At 53.4% G+C, this 18,317-nt stretch overlaps 1 protein-coding gene across 18 annotated transcripts in view; it reads left to right on the forward strand.

Annotated features, from left to right (window-relative positions):
• The window catches only part of TTC21A (tetratricopeptide repeat domain 21A), a 36,202-nt gene that overhangs the window by 12,044 nt on the left and 5,841 nt on the right, over positions 1 to 18,317 (forward strand). For 5 of the 18 annotated variants that reach the window (XM_067044539.1, XM_067044525.1, XM_067044541.1 and 2 more), the window contains 19 exons: positions 837 to 1,029; positions 4,558 to 4,655; positions 4,813 to 5,013; positions 5,686 to 5,815; positions 7,689 to 7,846; positions 8,052 to 8,267; positions 9,084 to 9,322; positions 10,127 to 10,199; positions 10,298 to 10,408; positions 10,743 to 10,881; positions 11,064 to 11,167; positions 12,372 to 12,560; positions 13,730 to 13,840; positions 14,527 to 14,608; positions 15,384 to 15,534; positions 15,762 to 15,923; positions 16,081 to 16,261; positions 16,346 to 16,570; positions 17,055 to 17,792. In XM_067044539.1, coding sequence (XP_066900640.1) covers positions 837 to 1,029; positions 4,558 to 4,655; positions 4,813 to 5,013; positions 5,686 to 5,815; positions 7,689 to 7,846; positions 8,052 to 8,267; positions 9,084 to 9,322; positions 10,127 to 10,199; positions 10,298 to 10,408; positions 10,743 to 10,881; positions 11,064 to 11,167; positions 12,372 to 12,560; positions 13,730 to 13,840; positions 14,527 to 14,608; positions 15,384 to 15,534; positions 15,762 to 15,923; positions 16,081 to 16,261; positions 16,346 to 16,570; positions 17,055 to 17,723 — 3,432 coding nt within the window. In that variant the 3' untranslated portion in view covers positions 17,724 to 17,792. Of the gene's footprint in view, positions 1 to 836; positions 1,030 to 4,557; positions 4,656 to 4,812; positions 5,014 to 5,685; positions 5,816 to 7,688; positions 7,847 to 8,051; positions 8,268 to 9,083; positions 9,323 to 10,126; positions 10,200 to 10,297; positions 10,409 to 10,742; positions 10,882 to 11,063; positions 11,168 to 12,371; positions 12,561 to 13,729; positions 13,841 to 14,526; positions 14,609 to 15,383; positions 15,535 to 15,761; positions 15,924 to 16,080; positions 16,262 to 16,345; positions 16,571 to 17,029; positions 17,793 to 17,958; positions 18,011 to 18,317 lie in introns of those variants that run through there. The other 13 variants (XM_067044536.1, XM_067044538.1, XM_067044534.1 and 10 more) reach the window with 13 other exon arrangements.

The following is an 18,317-nucleotide window of genomic DNA, read 5'->3' on the forward strand; positions in this document are numbered from 1 at the left end:
CAGGCTGGTGGCCCAGACCCCGGGGCCACTGCCTGCCTCCAGCCAATCTCTGAATTGTGGGCTCTGTAGCCTGCACCTACATGCCCTTCAAAGATGCTATGAAGATCACAGAGGTGAGGTCTAGAAGTGCCTTCAGAGAGGGAGGCGCCCTGTTTGGGGAAAGAGGGCAGTGGCACAGCTGTGGTACAGCAGAGCAACGCCCAGCTCTAGCCTCAGGGTGCTGGAGCACCAGACTCCCATATTCTTTCTGTGGAAGAGACCTGGTGAGGCTGGCTTGCCTAGGCCTCTCTGACACCAGGCAAGGTGCAAACAGACCAGGCTGCCAAACAATCTGTCTCTGTCAGACCCTTGAGCCCCAGAGCCAGATTTACTAGAAGGAATTGTCATAAGAACAGGGGCAGCTCTGGGGAGTCGAATGCCACTGGAATACCCTCTTGTCCTCCACATCTATGTCTGATTCTCTATGCCTCATTCTCCACCCGTGGCAGGGAAAGTGGCTGCTCGCAGCCTTCAGAGCCACTTTCCGTGAGTGGAACACAAAGAGTTTCTCTCATGCAACTTCAATTTGTGAAAAACCTCCTGGTGACTCGTTGGACCAATGCCTTGTGGCCAGACAGGGGCTGGGTCCCTCAGAGGGCCTGCGGCTGGAGGCGGGTTCCACAGATGTGGCCAGCGGGGGTTCTTTGGGAGGTGGACAGCTACCCGGACCCAGCTACCTGGACACAGGGTACCTCTTGGGCTCTCCTGAGCACCCCCTAGTCCCACCAAAGTGACGCAGCCATGCTCATACAGGCTGGCCTGACTGATTTCCCCATTCCCGTGTCCGTGCCTTGCAGTCTGGGAGGCACCAGGCGATTCTGCAGCTGGTGTGTAGTTTCCTCGAGCGAACCTTCATGGCCACATCCTCCTACGCCCACCTGGCCACAGAGCTGGGCTACCTCTTCATCCTGCAGGACCAAGTGAAGGAGGCATCTCTGTGGTACTCGGAGGCCATGAAACTGGACGAGAGCAGCATGGCTGCCTTGACTGGTCTGTGCAGGCAGGGCAGGGCGAGGGGTGGTAGGGCGGGGGCTGGGAGCCAAGCAGGTGGCTGCCGTGGGTCCAGAAGAGAGTGGGCTGGGAAGCATTCTCCCCGGGGTGTGTGTGAGTTTGGGGCTGCGTTGTATGATGGGGTGCCTGTCCACGAATCTACAAGTATAGATGTAAGAGGAACAGGAATTCTCGAAAGTGATCAAAGCCATTCTGATCTACAGCCGACCTCCAATAGCCATACCCAGCCCATTACGCTCAGTCACCCCTGCCTCCTCTCAGGCCTCACGAGGCCAGTGTGGGAGAAGGTTCTACTGCCAGAGCACCCCTCCCCAAAGCTTCTAGCGTCACCTCTGTAGACCCTCCCTCTTCAGGCCACTGAGCTGAAAGGCCACCAGAGTGAGCAGTTTTGAGAGTTTTACTTCCCTGTCTGTCCCAGTGCTTCCCTCCCACTTTATCTAAATGTCAAATGAATTTTCCAGAGCCCGATTTTCATTTTTACACAAAGCCCTCAAATCTGTGGTCTCTGGTGAATCCTGAAGCAGCAGTGTTTGATTTTAGTGGGGGCAGTCTCATGACCAGTGCTCCAGGCAGGCTGGCTTCTTGCCCTGGCTCTGAGGAGTTGTGGGCAAGTCACTTCTGTCTACACTCCAGGCTCCTCATCTGTGTGGCACAATCAAAAAAGCAATCCAAGTGATTGGTCTTGATTTCTGGTTCAATACGTCAGGCTGACTCATCTGTCATCGCCTCTTCCTCCCTCCCCAAATCCCTCAAAAGTCATGGGCAACCTTTTAAAAAGATAATGAGTCCCTGTAGCAGCCCCAGAAACAGGGAACACCAGCCTTAGGTGGACCAGGAACTTTAAAGGACTTCTCATTTCTAGAAGATATAAAGCAGATTGCATCCAGCAAATGGAAACTCCAAGCAGGTCTAGAAACCCATAAGCCAGCATGGGTTGGGGCAGCTAAAGAAATGAGTAGATCAGCTTTCCCCAAAGGCCTCCAGGAAAAAGAAAAATTTAAAAACATAAGCTCAGGGTCCCCAGAGACTGGGAGCAAAACATGCCATATGGTAGTCATTGAGATAACAGGAGGGTTATTGAGGGCCAGAGAATGGGATCAGGGAGGCTCTTACCAGATGGTGGGATAGGAGGGAGCAAAACAGAGCCCCCCCCCATGACGTCCCACCAGCATCAGGGACATGAAGGACCAAAAGACTTGGATGCCTGGCACATAGGCAAATCCCCCGAAATGTTCCTCCACCAGGCTGAGTCCTTCCCCACTTCCTCATTCAAGGGCGATCCCCAGCCGATCAGCCGAAAGGGAAGTCCACACACTCCAGCCCAGGCCGAGCCCACTCTTGTGTGTCCTGAATTCATCCATCTTATCTGGCCTGTCTGGGAAAATCAGTGACCTTAACAATTTGGGAAATCTGCCCCAGATACTAATACTCATCACTCTTGTCCATTTATAAATCTACTAGCAGTTTGAAAAAGGGACCAAGTGGAACATGCAAAGCAGTGCCCCTCTGAGGAGCAAAGTTAAGGCCAGATACAGAAAAGAGTTTTTCCCCCAAACACCTCCCATGTTGGCTGGCTCTAGAGGGTATTATGTCAGTAAGTAAAGAACATGCTACTAGGAAAAAATACAGAGAACAAAAAAGAGTTGCTGAAAATTTAAAATATTTTTATTGCAAAGCAAAAAATTCCATAGATGAGCCAAATAGCCAGATGGATATAATTGGAAACCAAGTTGGTGATTAGGAAGACAGAAATAACTGCACCAAAATGCCAAGGACTATCTTGTAAAAGAAGAATAGTAGGAAGAGAAGGGATTTGTCCTCCCAATATCGAAACATGTCTGAAAACAAGAGTAGTTAAGTCTGGACTTCCTTGGTGGCGCAGTGGTTAAGAATCCGCCTGCCAATGCAGGGGACACGGGTTTGAGCCCTGGTCCGGGAAGATCCCTCATGCCGCAGAGCAACAAAACCCGAGCGCCACAACTACTGAGGCTGTGCCCTAGAGCCTGCGAGCCATAACTACTAAGCCCACACGCCACAGCTACTGAAACCCGCGCACTCTAGGGCCCAAGTGCCGCAACTGCTGAGCCCGCGTGCTGTAACTACTGAAGCCTGTGCACCTAGAGCCCGTGCTCCACAACAAGAGAAGCCACCACAATGAGAAGCCCGTGCACTGCAATGAAGAGTAGCCCCTGCTCACCACAATTAGAGAAAGCCCACACGCAGCAATGAAGACCCAACGTAGCAATAAATATATAAACAAATATTAAATGCTTTTTTTAAAACAAGTTGTTAAGTCAGTTTGAGGCCAACACTGGAATAAACAAATAGATAAATGGGATAGAAACAGGTCTTATAATATAAATGACATTTCAAACCCATAGAGTTTCAATAACTTGTGATTGGACACCTGACTCTCCATTATGAAAAAAATAAAGGTAAATGCCCATCTCACACTATGCTCAAAAATAAATTCCAGATGAGTTAGGTATTTAAACATAAAAATTAAATTGGACTTGGGTTTCCTGGGGGATGCTAAGCCTAACCACAAACTCAGAAGCTGTAAAGGAAAGTATTTGACCAATTTGACTATGTAAAAATTTTAAACTAATGGATGGCAAAAGGCACAATAAAATAGTTAAAAGGTGAAAGGCAAACTAATGGAAAATGTAACAAAGACTATATATAAAGAGAATATAAATATATAAAGGGAAAAAAAAATATATATATATATAGAGAGAAATCCATCCAAAGAAAAACAGGCAAAAGCTATCAGGAGAAAATTCACAGTAGAAAAGACCATTAAATATATAAAAAGATGTTCATTCTCCCTAAAAATTTTTTTAATGTGACTTAAAAGGAGTTACTATTCACTCTTTAACCTGGTAAAGAGTGAAGCATGTTTGTGAAGTTGTGAGGAAAGAAAGAACACTTTCAAATTCTTGGCAGGAATATTAATTCAGATATTCTTGGAGGACAAGTTGGCCTTATCTATCAATGTTTTAGATATGCGTGCCCTTTGACCCATCAGCTCTACTTCAGGAATTAGAACACACACAAACGTAGGCCATGGCACTGTAATATTTAAACACTGAAAACTAAATGTGAAATGAGGAGTCCTTCAGTAGGGCAGTAGTTAAATAAATGGTTACATCCACAGTGGAATATTATGTCATGATTAAAGGGAATGGGGGTGGATTTGTATGAACTGATGGGAAAACATGGTATATGCTAATAACATAAATGCTTCAAAAGATGTTTGGAGGCATATACCCCAAACTGTTCATGTTGGTTCTTTCTAGAGAGAGACACGGTTAGCCAGAACATGCGCTAGGGATGTTTTCCTTGCCTTATGATTTGAATTCTTTACCATGAGTATGTGTCACTCTAAGTTTGTGAAGATGTCGGAAAGGGCCCCTGCCATCCACTCTCCCGTCCCTGCCTCTGGCCTGCTGGACTGCTGGCTGTGCTGCAGAGCTGGCTTCTCATCCTAGTTTTGCACCATCCCAGGGGTCATCTGGTGCCAGATCTTAGACGGCCACCTGGAAGAGGCTGAGCACCAGCTGGAATTCCTGAAGGAGGTGCAGCAGTCCCTTGGGAAGTCTGAGGTCAGAGCTCTCTGGGCGCTGGGGTTGCTCCAGGATCGTGCCCCCGCCCCGCCTTCCTCCCACCCCCAGTTTCCAGTAAAGCACCCAAGACAGCCTGGGCTTCTGGCAACTCTGCCCAGAGGATGTTGCTTCCAAGACCTGGGCCTGCCTCCCACAGGTGCTGGTTTTCCTCCAAGCCCTCCTGGCTTCCAAGAAGCACAAGGGGGAGCAGGAGGCTGCAGCACTGCTGAAGGAAGCGGCTGAACTGCACTTCTCCAGCATGCAGGCCCTCCCCCTGAGCTCCGAGTACTTTGAAAAGCTTGACCCCCTCTTCCTGGTCTGCATCGCCAAGGAGTACTTGGTCTTCTGCCCCAAGCAGGTTAGAGGAGAGTGCATCTTCATGGTGGCAGGGTGGGAGCGGGTCCGGGTCCTGAGGACAGGTCTGGACGGAGGCAGGACCTACCTGGCAAGTCACCAGGGTGCTTGAGTCTCTGGCAGTTGGGGAGCCCAGCGCTTTTCACACTTGCACGTGCAGCACACCAATCAGCCAGGGAGTGGGGCACAAGCCCTGCATCTCCCAGGTGATGCCGATGCTGCTGGTCCAGGTACCACACTTGGAGGAGCAGGGCACTGGCCCCTGTGTCTGCATTTATCCTAGAGAAGAACTGGGCTCCCTTTTTGCCATACGTCTTCTAAGAAGTATGTTGGTCTTTTCTTGTTTGTCTGGCTTTCCCAGACAATCAAGATTTCTTGTGGGCAAGGATCATATCTCATACGCCTTAATATCCCCTAGTGCCTTGTAATGTCATTCCACAAATATTTATTGAAGGCACTACCATGTACCAGATGCCGTGCTAGGTAGGGGGGGTGCAACAGTGAACAAAAGAAAGTCCCCATTCTCGGGAGCTGATGCTCTTGCACTAGGTGGTACAGAGTGGATGGTATATACATGTGGAAAAAAGTAAAACACCGCAAGAGTGTTTTCTGAGCACTCCAGGAGTCTCCGTTGGAACAGGCCAAACCGCACAGCCAGACCCCCGTGTTCCTACAGCCCCGGTCGCCAGGCCAGATTGTGTCTCCACTTCTTAAACAAGTCTCTGTGATCTTGAATCCTGTAGTCAAGACAGCACCAGCCCTGATCGACCCGCTGTATGTGATGGCCCAGGTCAAGTATCTCTCAGGTGAGCCTGTGGGTTCTCATGGCTGGCGGGGCCCCTGGGTGAGTGTCCGCAGGCTCCCTACCTGGGGTAGTCCACACACACATAACCTCAGGAGGCGGGCCCACTCCTTCCAGCCTCTAACCCCCAGACACCTTCCCGACTCCTCACCAGCGGGGGTCTCTCCAACCCGCCCTTTTGCTGAGAACTTACTTCAGCCGTCCCCAACCTTTTGGCACCAGGGACCAGTTTTGTGGAAGACAATTTTTCTTCCATGAAGAAGCGGGGGAGGAGGGGGACGGGATGGTTCAGGCGGTAACGCGAGCAATGCGGAGCGGCAGAGGATGCTTTGCTCGCTGGCCCACTGCTCACTTCCTGCTGTGCGGCCCGGCTCCTAACAGGCCGCATCCGTGGCCCAGGGATTGGGGACCCCTGGCTTACTTGATCTGTGCCAGGTAATAGTCACTGAACTTGATTACGTGCTGGTACTGCTCTGATCCTGGGGGACAGCAGTACTCAAAACAGGCAAAAATTCCACCGTGGAGTTTGTGTTCTAGTAAGGGGACTTGGACAGTAAATGTAGTATTGTTAGGGCACGATTGTGCAATGGAGAAAATGAAAGCCGGGGAGGGTGTGCGGGGGTGCCAGGGTTGCAGTTTTTAAAAGGTGGTCAGGAAGGCCTTGTGAGGAGGGGAGACCCTGTACCATTAGACTTTCAGAGCCTCCAGCAGCCAGAACAGTCCCCGTCCATTCTGTCCCATCTCAAGGCCGAGATTCTGGAGGGAGAGGGAAAGAGGGGGAGAACCCTCCGTGGGGGCCTGTTGTTCTCTCCGAAGTCCTTGCTCCCTGTAGCCTTTCACCCCCGTCTGCCAAAGGCTCCAGAATGCTGTGGCATGCCTGTGTCCTCTGGCTCTGCATTGTGTGGGTTACAGTCTATCCAGAGCTCCCCAGTCTTCATCCTCGGTCCTCCTAGTGTTCATCCGGCTGCCAGGTTTACCCACTTCTTGAAGGTCTCCTGGGTACAAGGGGAGGGCAGAAACCGCCCCCACCCCGACATACACACAGGGACAAAGCAAGGTCTCCAGCTGCTTAGGTTGTCATGGTGACATCTTCACATTTCTGCAGCACAAGGGAAGGAGCAGGGAGTTTGGGACCCAGAAGCAGGTGTTCCCCACCAGCTGGTGATGGACCCCGAGCAGGAGCTGTTGAGGGACCTGGCTGCAGAGGGAGGAGGGCTCTCCCACCAGCTCACTGTACCCCATTCCTGGGCTGCCACTGCCATCTGCTTAGGGCCAGCCTGGCTGCAGGGAGGCCTCTTAGCGCCAACGTGCCAAGGCATTCAGAGCTCAGCCTCAGGAACCGATAGGCCTGGATTTAAATACTGACTTTGTCCCTTCCAAGCTGAGTGACTTACATCACTGAAGTTTCAGTCCTGCATCAGAATACCAACTTTGCAGGGCTGGGCAGACATTAAACCAACCTTTCTAAAGTGCTCTGCCTATGTTGGCGCAGAGCAGGTGCTTCTTAAGTTGTGGCTATTATGGTTGCTGTTATTATTAGATTTTGTTCTGCTCTTAGGTGTGGGAATTGAGACTTCAGTGTTCCCCTGAGCTTCCAGATGGAGCAGTGAAGTAACTTAGCCATCTCCCTGAGGGTACAGAGAGAAGGGAGGTGTCACACCAAGGTTTGAATTTCCTGGCTTTTGTCTGGGTCAAGGCAAAAACTGTAATTCTAATTTTAGGAAGATACCTCTGAGTCAAGCGGAACAGAACTGGGTAAAATGCCTAACTTGGGTATTCCAGGGTAACAGGACATGTTAAATTCCTTCTGCCTTTACATCGTGGGTCCTGAGAGTCCCAAGGATCCCTGGATGTAGAGATTTGTTTATTATTTCTAGGAGAGTTAGAGAATGCCCGGAGCACCCTGCAGCGTTGCCTGGAGCTGGACCCCACCTCCGTGGACGCCTACCTCCTCATGTCTCAGATCTACCTGGCTCAGGGCAACTTTGCCATGTGCTCCCACTGCCTGGAGCTGGGCGTCAGTTACAACTTCCAGGTGGGGGTCCCCTATGCCCTGTCACCTGTCAGCATCCCACAGCTCAGCTAGCGTCAGCCCCCACTTGGTTCAGGAGAGTAGCCTCAGGAGCTGCCTGCATCCCTCAGCCCCTTCTGCTGGCCCAAAGGCAGGAGCAGGCTCAGCGGGCTCCTGTGGCCTTCTCCCCTCTGAGCTGGAGCCCCACACTTTGCTTATGCTCCTCTAGGTCCGAGACCACCCCCTCTACCACTTCATCAAGGCCAGGGCCCTCAACAAGTCTGGAGACTACCCAGAAGCCATAAAGGCACTGAAGATGATCATAAAATTACCAGTTCTGAAGACGGAAGAAAGCAAGAAGTTCCATGGTCCCTCTGGGCAGCCCAGTGAGCGGCTATCCATCTTACTGGAATTGGCAGATGCCCTCCGGATGAATGGGGAGCTGGTAAGAAATGCACTGCTCTCTCCCCTTGGTGCTGGGGCATGCTGGAGGTCCAGGGTAGGCCTGGGAACCAGGCTCTTTGATTCTGGCTGATGTCTCCTTGTGCTTTATTTGAGCCTTTATTCATTTGGGAGCATCCCTCTCCCTTACCTAAAAGACTTCAGTGGCTCCCATCGACCCCAAGATAAACTCCAAACCCTACTGAGTCCTGCATGATCTGTCCCCTGCATACATCACTGTCCCTATAAGGATCTCAGGGAGGTGGAGTACACAGGCCCACCAGGGCCACCACAGGTGGTTGTGCAGGTTGGGTAATGCACAGCTCCAGTAGATGCCAGTTACATCCCCTTGAAGTTTTGCAGTGTACAACCTGCTCAGCTGTATGAGGCAGCCCTGGGACTTTGGAAGGTCTGGCTGGGCAAAGGCAGGAAGCACCAAAATGGGCAAAGAGAATAACTTTGTTAGAATAATCAAGGGTACATATACAATGAAGATATAATTAGAATAGACCTTTATGTGCCCAGTACCATAACGTTAAAATATCTTTGACTGAAAGCAGGAAGGTACAAGGAGAGGCGTCCATAGGTCTCCCATAGGAAGGAATCACCAACAGACTTTCAGGTGCTCGGGAACAAGTTCTTACAGTCAGGGTTTTCGTGCCCACCAGCTGGCCCTGCCCTCCAGGAACAGTGGCCCTGGATACCGAGGGGCTCTCTCTCCTTCCTGCTGCTCTGAGGTGGAGGTGGGCCATCCTCTCCTTGGCTTCCAGGAGTGGTGGGTGACGGCAAATGGAGGGTCTGTTGGGTTCCCATGTCTTAGCACGAGGCCACTAAGGTCCTGCAGGACACCATCAACGAGTTCAGTGGCACGCCGGAGGAGATCCGCATCACCATCGCCAACGTGGATTTGGCCCTGAGCAAGGGGAACGTGGACCTGGCACTGGGCATTCTGAGGAACATCACGCCCAAGCAGCCCTGCTACACGGAAGCCAAGGAGAAGATGGCCAGCATCTACCTGCAGACCCGCAAGGACGTCCATCTCTACATCGGGTGCTACCGGTGAGCCCTGGGCAGTGCACTGACAGCCCCAGCCCCAGTGGCATCTCAGGGAGGGTTTTCTCCAGATTATCTTCTTCACCCTGGGTCTTCAGAATGTGTCCTCAGAGTGTGTTTGATGAAAGTAGGGAATTTCCCACGGGTTAGAATTTGCGTATGATAGGTCGGTCAGACGAGCTTGCGGCTGACTTGTGAGGATACAGGGCTGAATCTGCCCTGAGCCCTGCTTGCCCCCCGTTATGGGTCACATCCTGGTGGGAACCATGGTTCTGCCCCGGCGCCTGGCTCTGCCTGTCCTTGAGGAAATGTTCAGTGACTTAGATGTACCAGTGTGAGTGAAGGAGGATGGAGAGCAGGGATTGGAAGCCCCAAGTTACTGTCTATGATTTGACAATGGGACTTCAAAGGTACTGCCCTGATCCCCTTCCTCAGGCAAAACTCTATCTAGGCAATTCAGGAGGAAGGGGAGGTGATGCCAAGAGCAGTGGGAAACCGATAAGCTGTGGGGTGACATGGTCACACTGGAGGTTTAGAAAGAGCAGGCTGCCTCATGAAGAGGGGTCTGGGGGTTTGGGAGTGGAGGCCAGAGGAGTGGGTGGAAGTGCCAACTGTGGTCCAGATGACAGATGAGGAGAGGCTGAACTAAGGGAGCTAGCACCATGCCTCATCTGAGCCAATAAGTATTGAGTGATGAATGAATGAGTAAATGAAAGGATGTCAGCCAGAATGAATGGGAAAGAAGAGGAGATGGATTCAGGAGTAGGAAGGATGCACAGGGCTGAGCTAAGGTTTTGGTTACTTTTGCAGGGAGCTCTGTGAACATCTGCCTGGCCCTGACACCAGCCTGCGACTGGGTGATGCCTTCATGAACATTCAGGAGGTGAGTGAAGTTCTCATGACCTCACCAAGTCGCCCCCCCACCAAACTTACTTCTCCAGTGAGAGGGAAGAGAGAGACTGCGAACCCTTTCCCCATCAGCCCGAGAAGGCCCTCGAGGTCTACAACGAAGCCTACAGAAAGAACCCACATGACGCATCCCTGATCAGCAGGATTGGGCAAGCTTATGTGAAGACCCACCAGTACACCAAGGTCAGGCTGGGCTGGGGTGGGAAGGGGTGGGGAGGGCCAGCCCAGCAGGGAAGATGGAAGAGGGTACATGGGTGGGAGGCTGGGTGGGAAGGGAGACCTCACTGAACAGGGTGCCAAGGGGAGGACTCAGCAACTCCCCACCACCCCCCACCACCTGCCGAGGGTAAGGCTCGGGCCCTGAGCCAGGAGGGAGGCCTTTGCATCTGTGGCTTCTGTGATCTGGAGGGGCACACGGGCGCGGTGGCTGCGGCGGGGAGTGGGGCGGTGTGCACACGGTGTGAGGTGCTCACGAGTAAAACCAGACTTGATGCCAATATTTCCTGTGTGCACTAAGGCGATTAATTATTATGAGGCCGCCCAGAAGATTAGCGGACAGGACTTTCTGTGCTGCGATCTGGCTGAACTGCTCCTGAAGTTAAAGAAGTTCAACAGAGCAGAAAAAGTTTTGAAGCAGGCACTGGATCATGACTTTGGTGAGTCAGCATCCTCACTCCCCTAGCCTTCGAGCAGACAGACTGCCCCCAGCTCACACCCTCTTCTCCTGCAGAATGGGGCAGGGGACGGGAACTAGATGGCTCTGAACCCAGCCTCCATCCTGCCCCATCCCCCGCTTCCCAGGGGCCAGAAAATGCTACTTTGAGTTTCCATTTTGCAGTCAAAGATGTCCCATCCATGATGAATGATGTCAAGTGCTTGCTTTTGCTGGCAAAGGTTTACAAGAACCATAAAAAAGAAGATGTGATGGACACTTTGAACAAGGTAATTGACAAGTAGACTCAAGCTCTTTATCTGCCATTTCCTGATGGGAGCTGAAGATAGGATAGGACTGCAGGTCTGGAAGGCTCCAGGCCTGGTCCTCAAAAGAGGATCTAGGTTACACCTCCAACCTCCACCTTGCATTTATCCCCCCAGCCTTGCTCTTTTATTGATTGTGCACGGAAGTGCTCTAAGCCGGTCTGGGCTGGGCTGGAGAATGCAGGGCATAAGACAGTGCCTTTGTCCTCAAGGATGCTTGTGGTGATAATAATAGATAATGCCAGCAGGCTCCCATGCATTGAATGCTCTGTGCTGAGTTCTGTACTAGGCTTTTTGCTTTCTTATTTAATTCTCACAGTAGCCCTTTGAGCTAAGCACTGTAACATTCCTATTTAACAGATAAGGCTCAAAGAGGTTAAGAAATGTACCCAAAGTCATACTGCTAGTAAGTGGCAGAGCTGAGATTTGAACCAGCTTTGGCTTGTCCCAGCCCAAAGTCTCCTGCTGGGAGACTCCTGGCCATTCTTTCCACTCCTTCACTTTTTCTTCCCGAGGGTATGGCCTGGCACTTGCCCCTGGGGTGTATTCTGTGGTTGTAGAACATCTCGGACTGCTTGAGGTGACTTATCCCCTTGTTTCCCTCTGGATTTCCATTCCTCAGTCTGGCCTTTAGGGAACCAGGGGCTGATCTGTGCCCACTTCCCGAAACTTAACCCTGGCATCCTCATTTCCTCTTGCCCCAATGCTCTCTGGTTACTCACTTGATCACTGTATGTCATGGACATTTGTGGGGGCCGCCTCAAGTTCCCAGCAGGGCAGTATCAGAACAAATGCACCCGTCAAAACACAGCCTGCGTTGAATACCTACAGTGTGCTTGTCCTAGCCTGTAGGACAGCTGAAGCAAATTAGACACAGTGAGCACCAAGGTGTGATGAAAACAGGTAAACAAGTCAAGTACAATAGAGTGTTTTGTTTGAGTGCCTTTGCTTCTGTTCCTGTCCCAGAGGCAGTGCCAGTTCACCTCCTGGGTACTCAGCCAGTGGCCCTGCCTGTCCAGAGTGACCCAGATTTGCTCAAGGGCACTTGAGATGCCCTTGCTAAGACAGCTGGCCCTGAGTTGAGAGCTTGGGGACTTGCTGTGAATTGGCCTGAGATCTGGCACATCAGGCTCTGGGTTTCTGATGGAGAGTTTACTGCTTTCCCAAGGCCATGGACCTCCAGTCTCGGATCCTGAAGCGTGTTCCCCTGGAGCAACCAGAAATGATCCCCTCCCAGAAGCAGCTGGCAGCCTCCATCTGCATCCACTTTGGGGAGTACTACCTGGCAGAGAAGGAGTATGCCAAGGCAGTGCAGTCTTACAAAGATGCCCTCTCCTACTCACCCATTGACAATAAGGTGGGGATTGAAATAAGGTGGGTCCTCAAGAGCGAGACCCTCTTCCTTCTCTTGGGCCACGAAGCCTCGCAGAACTCCCTGACTAGGGACGGAGGCCAGTTCCTTCTCTGTGCCTCCCTGCAAGGGGCACAGACCCCTGGTGCCGGGGGCGCCTGCTCCAGCTGACCCCAGGGCCTTCACCCACTGCAGCCCTCGGAGCAAGACTGGAAGCCTCGCTTTGTTTTTTGTTTGTTTGTTTGTTAATATTTGTTTATTTTATTTGGCTGCACCTGGTTGTAGTTGCCACACGTGGGTTCTTAGTTGCGGCATGCATGCGGGATCTAGTTCCCTGACCAGGGATCGAACCCAGGCTCCCTGCTTTGGGAGCACGGAGCCTTAACCACTGGACCACCAGGGAAGTTCCCTGGAAGCCTTGCTTTGGACAGCCACATGTGGAGAGTGGAGCGGGGAAGGTGTTGCTGAAAGGTGCTGCAAGTCTGCCCTTTTCAGGTCCCCCTTGCAGATGGAGAGACAATGAGAGTGTGGCTGCTGGGGGCTCTTTGGGCATGAAGCCCAGGCTAAGCTTCCAAGGAGGTTTAAAGTCTTGTGAGAGGTGTGGCTTCAGATAGGCAATGGTGGCTGGAGTTCACAGGCAGAGGGTAGATGAAGAGCCTAGTGACAGACCCATTCATTTATTTAATATGCTCTCATTTAACAGATTCCCAATATGTGCAAGCCAGGTACTGAGCTAGGCCCTGGAGATGTAGTGGGGCAAGACACGGTCTCTGCCCATAGACTGCCCTCAGCATGCGGTACAGACAAGTACACATGCAGTTCTCATACCATGTGATACCGCATGGGGCTCAGTACACTGCAGGAGCTCAGAAGAGGGGTACCTGTCCCAGTGTCTGGGGCACAGAGGGCTTCCCAGAGGAGATGAGGTCGGAGCTGAAGCTGAAGGATGAGTATGAGTAAACCAGGCCCCGACTCTCAGCGGTTAGTTAGTAAAAGGCACGGTGTGACTAGAGTATTGGGTGGGAGAAGGGGAAAGCCAGAGACACCATCCCAGGGGATCAGAGACATATTTTGAAGGCAGAGCTGATAGAACTTGAGTGTGAGAGAACGAGGCATCGGCCCCTGAGCTTTCCCATGATGTGCATTAGTTAGTTATTGTATCTGGTCTTGTCCAGGTAGTGCTGGAGCTGGCACGGCTCTACCTGCTGCAGGGCCACCTGGACTTGTGTGAGCAGCACTGCGCCACCCTCCTGCAGACCGAGAAGAACCATGAGACAGCCTCCGTGGTAAGAGGCTCCGGGCCCTCTTCCCTGCCTTCCCCATGGTCCCTGCGACCGCATGCTGGCTGCTTCCTAACCCCGTAACCCCAGGTGCCCGGCCGACCCAGCCCTGAGGGGCTGTCGGGCAGCAGGACTCAGCACTGGACCTGCTGCCCTTCGGATGGGAGGGGCGGGCTGGCAGCAGGGGGCAGCAGCGACCTCCCGGGCCAATCTGAGGGGAGGTGGTGAGGCTGATTAACTCCAGGGGAAACCACACCCAACTGTTGAAGGCAGGGGTGGGACAGGTTCCTGGGGCTTCGGGAAGTGTGTGGGAAGAGCCATTCCCAGTCCTGCCCCTGTCCACCCTGTCATCCAGACCACCTTCAGGGCCGCCCCAGCGGAGGTGGAGAGCCCCCCCATTCCACCTCGCTGCCTGGAGCTGGTAGTTCTCAGACAGGGGTGGAGGGCCTAGCTCCTCTCGTGTCTATCTCCAGCCTTTCCTTCCTACTTCCATCCTTGCCCCCCCGGCTCTCCCCGCCTCCCCCAGGATGCCCCGCCTTCTCAGCTTGTCCCGTGGCAGCTTCTCCCAGTGCCCAGAGAGGCTACCTCGGAAATCCTCTCCTACCTTCCCTCCTTACCCACCCAGTTCCCACGACAGCCTCCCCGCCATGCCCATGCAAGCTGCTGTCCCAGCATCGCGTGTTTTCTGATAGATGATGGCTGACCTGATGTTTAGAAAACAGAAATATGAAGCTGCCATCAACCTCTACCACCAAGTCCTGGAGAAAGTGCCAGGTAACTGCCTGCATGGAGCCTACCCACTGAGACTGCCTGTGTCGGTTCCCACCAAGCGAGGGCTGCTCTCCCCCCAGAAGGGTGGGCCCTCTCCCCTCCTTCCTGACTGGGCAGAGGAAGCCCCCTCCTCTCTGATTGTTCCCAGAGAGGCAGGAAACTGATAAAGGCCCAGTGGAACGTGCTGGCCCTTCCCGAGTCCAAGGGGCCAGTTCCTGGTCTCAGGCAGGGCATTGCTTGGCACTGGACCCAAGACAGCCTGTCTATCCCCAAATCACAGACACTGGGGCTCAACCTAAGTCCCCTTTTGAGGTCACAGCCACCTAGAGGTAGCTAGAAATTCTCCCCTGACATGTAGCTCCATTCCTACTCACTGCACCATAAAACCACTGCTTCTTGCTGGGGAAGGGGCCAGACACAAGGCTCAGGGTGGAGCCCCAGCCAGACCCACAGCAGAGTCACCCAGCAATCACAGCTATTAGGAGTTCGGGTCCTGGAGCCAGACTGTCTAGGTCTGAATCCTGGTCTTCTATTTACCAGCTTTGTAACCTTCGGCAGATTACTTAACTTCTTTGTGTCTCAGTCTCCTCATCTGTAAATGGGAACAATAAGAGTACCTACTTTACTGTGTCTCAGTGGAGACCAGTGGAGACACTGAAGCCACTGGGTTGCCCCTGCTCAGCCCAGATGGGTAGTGTTTCCTGGTCCTCCCTGCCTCTCCCTGCCTGATTCAGCTATTGGTTATCACAGCCTAAACGTTTCTGCTCTCTTGTTTTAGACAATTTTCCTGTGTTGAACAAACTAATCGATCTGCTACGAAGAAGTGGCAAACTTGAGGATGCCCCTGCCTTCTTTGAATTGGCCAAGAAGGTGTCCAGCCGGGTGCCTTTGGAGCCAGGGTTCAACTACTGCAGAGGCATCTACTGCTGGTGGGTTGGGGTGGGTGTGTCGGCAGTTATGTGCAGGAGGCTGTCCCTAATGGACATGTTGGCGTTGGCTAGGGAAGCAGAAATTCAGCTTCCAGATCAGGAAGCAGGGAGACCAGCGATCCTGCCCCTGCATTGTGCAGATTCACAGAGTGACCCCTGTGTGTCCCTGTACTCCTCGGGCCTCAGTTTCCCTGTCTGATTCTTGGTGTTTTTCTCCTCCACTATAGGCACATAGGGCAACCCAACGAAGCCCTGAAGTTCCTAAACAAAGCACGCAAGGACAGCACTTGGGGCCAGAGCGCCACCTACTACATGGTGCAAATCTGTCTGAACCCAGACAATGAGATCGTGGGTGGAGAGGCTTTCGAGAACCTGGTGACTGAGAGCAAGTGAGGGCCCGGCTGGCCGGCAAGGGCAGGGGCGGGACCTGGGGGAAGGCGGAGAGAGCCTGCGGCCTCTGGGTCAAGGCCAGGCGAGGGCCAGGCTGGCAGGCCAGCGCCCTCTGCCCTCAGGCTTAGCATCCAATGCCCGCGGCTCCACCGACAGGAAGGAGTTGGAGCAGCACGGTGTGCGCACTGCTGAGAAGCTGCTACGGGAGTTCTGCCCGCACTCGGCCTGGGGCCAGACCCAGCTGCAGCTGCTGCAGAGCCTGTGCCTGCTGGCCACCAGGGAGAAGGCTAACGTGGAGGCAGCGCTGGGCACCTTCATTGAGATGGCCCAGGCCGAGGTGCACCAGCTGCCCACTGGGTGGGCAGGCGGTGGGGGGAGGCCGAGGGCCAGGCGAGGCAACACCTGCTTCCCACCCGCACAGAAGGACAGCATTCCCGCCCTGCTGGCTGTGGCACAGGCCTACTCGCTGCTGAAGCAGGTCCCCAAAGCACGCACGCAACTGAAGCGTCTGGCCAAGGCCCCATGGACGCTGGCCGAGGCCGAGGACCTGGAGAAGAGCTGGCTCCTGCTGGCCGACATCTACTGCCAGGGCAGCAAGTTCGACCTGGCCTCGGAGCTGCTGCGGCGCTGCATGCAGTACAACAAGGCAAGGGGCTCACGGCTGTCTGGGCAGGGTCGGGGGAGGGGCTCATGGGCTTCGGGGGCAGAGATGCTGGGGTAGGAGGGAGATGAGAAGAGGCGGGACAAGAGGGTTCCCGTGGACCACAGAGCGGGATGGGAACGCGGAGCAAGGCAAGAGGAGGTGCACAGTGTCCGGCAGCCCGGAGTGGGGAACGTGGAATGGGGAGAGATGGGAAGGGTTCATGGGGTCGAGGGGCAGCGTGCAGGGAGGGTTTGGTGGGTCCGGGAGGGGCGTTTGCAGGTCAGGGCAGGAGGGCTGTGGAGGAAGGTGTCCTGTCAGAGTGGGCACAGCTGAGAAGAGGGTACACAGTTCACCCCTTGCCAAGGTGGGCGGTGCTGCTGGAGTCCCTGAGTGGTTTGGGTGAATGCACCCACCACCCATCCCTTGCCCCAACTGGGATGGGATGTGGCTTCCCCTCCGCAGAGGCTCTGACTGGCTTTCCCTGCAGTCCTGCTGCAAGGCCTACGAGTACATGGGCTTCATCATGGAGAGAGAACAGTCGTACAAGGACGCAGCCACCAACTATGAGCTGGCCTGGAAGTACAGCCATCATGCCAACCCTGCCAGCGGTAAGGCAGCCAGGCAGGTGCGCATGGGTGCAGGAGGGAGCTGGGCCGGAGGACCGACAAACTCACCCCGTAACACAAGGCCTATGTTCTGGCTGTTGTGGGAACCAGAGGGGTTCTCAGGTCGTCGTCGGAGTGCCACCCATTGTCTGCATTCTCCCTGCCCCTGGATAGGCTTCAAACTCGCTTTCAACTACTTGAAGGACAAGAGATTCGTGGAGGCCATCGAAGTCTGCCACGATGTAAGCCCCCGACAGTGGTGGGGGGCTTGCTGCAGTGGCAGGGAGCCCTGCCTGGTGCTTCACACCCTTTCTCTCTCGGTCCCAGGTCCTCAAGGAGCACCCCAACTACCCCAGAATCAGAGAAGAAATTTTGGAAAAAGCCCAAGGGTCTCTGAGGCCCTAGCTGTGGTCAGTGGGAGCCAGGGTGGGTGGAAACTATCAACCTACAGAAGTTTCATGGAAGGGGGTGGGTGGGAAGTGGGTCAGTGGAGAAGAGAGTCAGAAAATGACATAGTCTTCCCATTTCTATATTGTGTGTGGTTTATTTGAATCATGCCTAATCTGGTCTAAGGGACATCCCAAAGCTTTATGTTTTTAAGGCACGAGAAGCAATTTTGCTCTGGGAAAGAAAGCTATCAACCAGCTTAGCTTCCACTGAGCTCACTGGGCAACTTCTCATGGGCCCCGCTTTTATCCCAGACTCTCAGAGGCCAAAGGGGAACAAAGAGGTGGTTTAAAAAATACCCTACAGCTATTTTAATATTTTTATGTTCGCCCGTACAAGCCTCTCTTCTCCTGTCTGGTCCCGGGAATTCTGGATTAAAGAAGCAACCGCTCCTCTCTGTCAAGCTGCCCCCTGCGTCCTCCCTGGCAGGGGCCCAAACAGGCCCACCCTGTCCATGCATTCTGCCTACCCCTCCCCAAGTCTTCAGCCGGCGGCGTCTGCTGGTCCTTTACGAGTTTGGGACAAACCCTGATTACTCTTGCCTCTGGCAGGGAAATACATCCCAAGAAAAACTAGCTCCTACTCCATCTTTAGGAAAAGACAATGACCAACTAACTAATTCATCCTCAAGGAACCATTGTAACACCTCAGGGGACAAAAGCAGGGGTCCCTGTGTAGATGAATAGTGTTAACTGTAA

This window comes from Kogia breviceps, chromosome 10 (assembly GCF_026419965.1).
Source record: "Kogia breviceps isolate mKogBre1 chromosome 10, mKogBre1 haplotype 1, whole genome shotgun sequence".
NCBI classification, from domain to species: Eukaryota; Metazoa; Chordata; class Mammalia; order Artiodactyla; family Physeteridae; genus Kogia; species Kogia breviceps.